Source organism: Podospora anserina, chromosome 6 (genome assembly GCF_000226545.1).
Source record: "Podospora anserina S mat+ genomic DNA chromosome 6, supercontig 2".
NCBI classification, from domain to species: Eukaryota; Fungi; Ascomycota; class Sordariomycetes; order Sordariales; family Podosporaceae; genus Podospora; species Podospora anserina.
In genome coordinates this window covers 222,038-228,227 of record NW_001914857.1, presented here as the reverse complement: position 1 = coordinate 228,227, position 6,190 = coordinate 222,038, and the positions used below count along the sequence as shown (strand labels likewise).

Sequence of the window (6,190 nt, the reverse complement as noted above, 5' to 3'; positions counted from 1 at the left end):
CAGACATGATGTAGTCATGCGGCGGGCCAGAAGCATGGAATTTATCGTACGTCTTTGGGGAGAAAATCGACAAAGGAGAGGAGGTTGCGGTTGGTGAGAAATTTGATAGCTACCCCTAATTGGAAAGAGTCGCAGCTGGGAGAGGAGGTGTAGCCTAGCTTGCACTGGGGGCGAGACTGGGAGGGGGAGATGTAGAGGGAGAGGAAGTGTGATGGGACGGAGGAGACGGTGTTGAGGATGCAGTCCCGGCGGAGCTGGAGTTCTTGTTCGAGACCGGAGGGGAGATCCCACCATGCTGCTGTGTAGACGTGTTCGGACTTTTCGTCTTCTTCGTCGAAGAGGGTGCACCATCGTCTTGAGCCGTACATGACTAGCTCGCGGGTGGAGGGTTGGAAGACTAATGGGCGGTCGAGAAGCCAGGAGACGAGGATCTTTTGGCGGAGGAGTTCTTCGAAGGACTTGGAGAGGGCTGGGCCGGTTCGGTTTTGGTTTTGGGTGGTGATGGGGGGGAATTTGAACTTGATTGCGGCTAGCCATTTGGATACTAAGGGGGTGCAGTCGAAGCGATCTGCTAGGACGGCAATGATGGCCAGGTAGCGGACGGCGAGGGGCTTGGTGGTGATGGGGACTCGATGAAGGATCCTCATCAGGTCACCGAAGGCCAAGCTGAGGTTGGCGGTACGGGAGGCTTCGTCATCTTCATTGATTTCGACGATTGGCAGCTCGGAAAGGTCTGCTTCGGAGGGTTTTACGTTTGATAGGGACAGCTTTTGGAGGGCATTTTCAACTGCCTTGGCTTCCACAAACCGTGTGTCCCCAAGCAAACGGTTGAAGTACCCTGAATTGGCTTTTAGAACAGATGTTTGCACCCTGTAGCCTTGCTTCACTGTGGGCTTGAGAGCCGTTGGTGGCTCCTTTGACTTTTTGGCTGCCGTGAGTGTTTCTTTCGACGTGTTGAAGGTTACACGAAGGACAAGGTCACCCTCAGGAGCTATGTCGACCACAGCCAGATCGCCAAGATATTTTCCCGGAGGCGGGCCGGCCGGGTTGACTTGTTCCGGAGCGGAGCCGTCCATGACCGGGACCGGGGCTGAGAAAAGATCAGACTCAGGGCCGGGACGGGATTAGGCTCCCGTGGTGAATGTTTGAGGAGGCTTTTCCGGGTTTGCCCCTGGCCGGCTCCGAAAAAAAATTCTTATAGGGCGGTTGGCCGGTGGATGGCGTTAGGGGCGATCTGATCTGATAACCAACCACGTCGTAGATCAAATAACTGGCACTGGAAAACACTGAACCAGGCCTCAAAAATATTTAATAGGCTTTAAAAGATATTTAAGGGGCTTTAATAGATAACTGACAGGCCTTAGAAGATCGTTAATAGGCCTCTTGGTTATTTTTTAGGCCTTTTAGCTATCTTCTGAGGCGTGACAATTATCTTTTGACGCCTGTTTTTCTTTTTAAAAGGCGAAGCTCGATGATGATTATACGTTTTACCGACTTGCAGTACCACTTATTTTGTCCACGATGTGCTTGCTAACCACGATGTTGCGTTTTCAGAATCCGCTATTTGTAACGGCAGTCCACAAGGGCCGAATATCGCGATCCATATCCGTAGCTCGAAAATCTTCAGCCTGACAAGTGGCTCCAGATGAGGGTTAGGCCGAAGTGGTCCGTCATGGAATACGGGTTGTTTGAGAATTACCTATAAAAGTAATGCTGGTTGAGACCAACAAATGCCAGTGTCTATCGCTTTAGGTCGAGTGTAAGACTACCATATCGAGAAAAAGAACATCACGGTTCATCTGTCATTGAGAGCGAGGGTTGAGAGTGAGATCAAAGGTGCCAAGAGCACCCGCTAAAATGACGTTGACAAAGCCCCCACCAGCGGACCCCTGGGGCCCCAGAGAGCATGCCGCTCCCCTGCGTTTCTGTCAAAAGTGCATGTTTATTCCCTGCAACAGCAATATCCAAGCATCTTTCCGTCCCTTTTTATCTATCACCAGACATCTATCACAGACTCTCCGTTATCCGATCTCGATTCCCGGTGGAAAACATCAGCCGAGCCAGCCCCAGACTGTGGAAAGCAAACCCTGAACGCCAAGTCCCTACAAGTCAACCAAAGACAGCCAATTGCCGCAGCGCACGAAGAGCACGCCTCTTGGCCCCAACATATTCCCCGAACTCATCAAGTGCCTGCTCGGCCTGCACCTCGCCCTCGCACTACGTCAGCCACCTCTTCTCCGGTTCCATGGCCGCATTTTGCACGATATCGAGTCTCTACCTATTTGCTGGCCGGGAACTTGCATTAGCTGGTCTTTTATAAGACTGCAATTGGCTCTGTCTGCTTGGCGATGCTCCCATTGCCTTGTCGTCGGGCTCTGGGACAGCTTACGGTGAGGAGTGTCCGGACAGCTTCGTCCCGACTCCCACCACCCACTCCTACCCTCCTCGACGCCTTCATGAGCTACATCGCAACCTTTTTTCATCACCACGGACGAGCTCAGATGCGGAACCTTACCGTCTCGCACACTCGCGCCTTGCGACTCGCAGGCGCCAACCGTCACCTCCGAACACCAACTCGAGCTACCATCCTGGCACACCGCGATGCGACACAGCCTTGCGGCAGCTGGCGAACCCAGAGCACTGTCGCCGCCAACCCAGTTCTACGACGGGGCTTTCACAACTACTTCATAACTCACCTTCCCTCGTCCTCGCTTCATCCAGACTCGCGATCCTCTGTCGGCCCCGGCCACAAGCTTCCTCGATCTGCCTCAACACCACACACGCCAGAACCTGGGTCATCACCAGCCTTGAACCCACCAAATATGCCCGGTCGCGACTTGACGGTAGTCCGTATCCCTCTCCGAAGCGCCAAGCACCACTTTGGTACATCTGTCTCGCGCGGACAGCGGCCATACAACGAGGATACCAACCAAGCTGGGACAATAACTTTGCCAGCTTTCTCAAGGCGTGTACCAACCAGTGTGGTGCGCCAGCAAAGACCCACAGGCGAAAGCTTCAATGCTTACAGCGCCCTGGGGGATCCTCAAATATTCTACTTTGGCGTATTTGACGGGCACGGAGGGTCCGAGTGTAGCGAGTTTCTGCGAGACGAATTGCATGGGTATATAGAGGAGGCGGCGGCGGAATTTGAGCTGGAAAGCAGCTTGAAGGGTGATAAGGATCGCAGGTACTCCCTGTCAGACCCAGGGTATTCCTTATCAGAACCAGATGTCTCGCGCAACCAAGAAGAACCGAGGGAACACAATGCTGGGGGCGGTTCTGAGCTTCCAGCAGGTCTCAGCAAGACCGTGAAGTTGGAGCAAGAGCTTCTCAATGAGTACCGGCGCACCATTGGAGGCTACTTTCGCCGATTTCATCCGAGCTACTTCACGGCTTCCACCGTCTCGTCCACCTCCTCCTTTTCCGAAGAACCTATGTCATCAACAACTCCTAGCAATGTGCCCGCAACCCTCGAATCCGTTCTGACCTATGCCTTTCTCAGGGCTGACCTCGATTTCGTCACGGCGCAAGCGCGCAAGCCAGATCCAGAAGACGTGATTGTAGAAGACCTGCCTCTTAACAAGGACGAGATCCTGGGCGTCCCGCACCTTCCCCCATCGGGCCATAGCATCGGCGGGCGGGAGCGCTTCAAGGGAGGCTCTACCGCTTCGGTAGCTCTCATCTCGACTCCTACTCCGGCTCCTTTCTGGCATCCCAATGCGCACTCAACGCTGGTTGTAGCCCATGTGGGAGACACGCGTGTCTTGCTGTGCGAGACCAAGACCGGCAAACCTCTGGCTTTGACCACCGATCATCGGCCATCATCGCCAGTTGAGACGAGACGGATGAGTCGATATGCCAGCAGTATGATTACCGATTCTTTTGGAGAGGAGAGAATCGGCGGGCTGGCCAATAGCAGATCATTTGGGGACATGCAGAGCAAAAGGATCGGTGTTTCTGCTGAGCCAGATATCACCAGGGTGGAGATTGGGCCGGCAGAGTACTCGTTTTTGGTGCTCATGTCTGACGGTGTGAGCGGAAGCTTGTCGGATCAGGAAATTGTGGATGTGATTAAAGAGGCCAAGACTCCGGAAGATGGTGCTAGGCATGTGATTGAGTATGCGACGGAGGTGTCGAGTGACGGCGACAACGCGACTTGTCAAGTTATCAGATTGGGAGGCTGGGAGAGGAGAAGCGAGGGCGGCCTGGGGAGCCTGGGTACGAAGGAGATGAGGGACATGAGAAGGGATGAGGCGTTGGACCCAAGAAGACGGAGGAGTTGAGACTTGAGAGGAGTACACTGCGTTTTTAGGCATATTCTTTTTGTTTTATATTTTTGCGAGGCTAGGGCGGAATGCGCGGCGTTAAGGATGATAGAGGAGATATCGTCATGTTAGAAATACGAATAATTTTGGTTATAACGTGCATGATAAGCGAGCGCCGCAGATAAGCGAGCGCCGCACTTTCTACCACCCTACCACAGCTATCCTCAATTACACAACCACAACACTAGGAAACAACGATAACTGAACTAGAAATAGATGAATCAGATGATTCTGCAGCCTCCTGGCATGTACGTGCATTATGGCCAGGCTTACCGCACACGCCACAGCACCGAATCTTCGTACGAGACCCCCCTGCACCACCACCACTTTATCGTATTTCTTGGGCTACCTGCTCACCCACAGCCTTTTAATCTAGTAGATCCTGTGCCTCTTATATAGTAAGTGACCCTCCAAGCCGCATACGTGTTTTTTTGGCTCTCCGTCTCTTATTAAGCTCCTTATTGGCCTTGCGTAGCGAAGAGACCTCTGTACGGAGAAAAGTTACTTCGTGTATTATATTTATTACTCCTTTAGTAAATTAGTTTATAGCGGCTAATATTAAGGTTAGAGAACTATTTTAATAGTTAGAAATTCGAGTTTTAATAAGCGTTAACTATAAAATAATCTCTCGAAGGTTATATAGCGTTTAAAAGACTTAAGGTAATACTATAATTAAATTTAAAGCTAAAGGTATTAAAGTCCGAATATATATATTTAATTTAAATATTATCCTTTCTAAATTATACGGTATAAAGCTAATTTTAATAAAACCTTTCTAAATATTTTTTTCTATAATCGAAATAAAAAACGTTTTTTAAATATATAAAAAAACTTTAATTTACTAATATATATAATATTTATTTACATTAATTATTTAATTTAATAGCTATACGCCCTTTTTAATAATATAAAATAATTAATATTTAATAATTAAAGTATATAGGAAGAGTATAGAGGTATATATAATATAATGAAATGGTGAGAAAACACACAAAACAACCACAACACCACAAATATACCCTCAACAGGTCTCAGAATGAACACACCTGCGTGACAGTGACTCGCTCGCAGGCCGCACTTCACGTAGGACAAAGAAAAGACACTATGGGCTCGCAGGCCACATAATAAGCACCGGATTGGCCTGATCAGAGGGCCAGAATTGCCTGCACGCGTGCAAGGCACAAAATACGAAGAAAAGAATAAAAGTCGATGTCCTGTCTAAAATAGAATGTCCGAAGCAGACCGCTTATATACATGACCCCTGAACCCCTGAGTCCTCTGAGAGCCCCGCTTCCTTACTCATACTCTCAGGCCTGTGGCCGCACCCCAAACCAATAATAATATTATATTTTTAATAATAAATTTTAAATTTTTCGGAATAATAATTTTTATAATTATTAAAAATTAATAACCGATATTTACCTTTTATATAAAATACTATATAAAAATCGAAATATCGAATTTAATTTATATTTTTTTATTAATAGTTTAATTATTATTAATTATTATAATATATTAAGTAGCCGGAAAGCTATACTTTTAATATTAATTAATAGAATAATATTATTTAATTAAAATAATAAATAATAAAATAATTTAATTTAAAGTATTTACGCTTTAAATAACCGTAATTTATTTATAATTATTAAATTAAATTTATTTAATTTTATTACGGTTATTAAAAATTATAATAACTATAATAATAATAATAATATTTATTATAAACCTAATTTTATTAAAATTTGTTAGTTGGTAAGCCCTAATAGGCCTATAATATAGAACCTATATAGGGTTGCTGTATATAACGAACCCCTATATAAAACCTCTAAAAGGGATACTGGTTAAAGGTAACTTCTAATAATTAT

The 6,190-nt window shown here is 47.0% G+C and overlaps 2 protein-coding genes across 2 annotated transcripts in view, besides 3 other annotated features; one reads left to right on the top strand and one right to left on the bottom strand.

The window, feature by feature from the left end:
- PODANS_6_4200 (uncharacterized protein) overlaps positions 1-1,076 on the bottom strand; it is a gene marked incomplete at both ends in the record, with an annotated part of 1,682 nt that extends 606 nt beyond the window's left edge. The window contains one exon of the mRNA XM_001909881.1: positions 45-1,076. Coding sequence (XP_001909916.1) covers positions 45-1,076 — 1,032 coding nt within the window. The remainder of the gene's footprint in view (positions 1-44) is intronic.
- Positions 1,077-2,348: 1,272 nt separating this feature from the next.
- Positions 2,349-4,283, top strand: PODANS_6_4190 (uncharacterized protein; the record flags this gene model as incomplete). The annotated part of the gene is made up of 1 exon (XM_001909880.1): positions 2,349-4,283. The coding sequence occupies one exon, from the start codon at positions 2,349-2,351 to the stop codon at positions 4,281-4,283; it is 1,935 nt and encodes a 644-aa protein (XP_001909915.1).
- A 135-nt stretch (positions 4,284-4,418) lies between these two features.
- Positions 4,419-5,296: a repeat region (transposon discoglosse copie 89).
- Positions 5,297-5,299: 3 nt separating this feature from the next.
- Positions 5,300-5,659: a long terminal repeat (LTR grenouille).
- A 411-nt stretch (positions 5,660-6,070) lies between these two features.
- Positions 6,071-6,125: a repeat region (LTR hyla copie 38).
- The last annotated feature ends 65 nt before the right edge of the window (positions 6,126-6,190 follow it).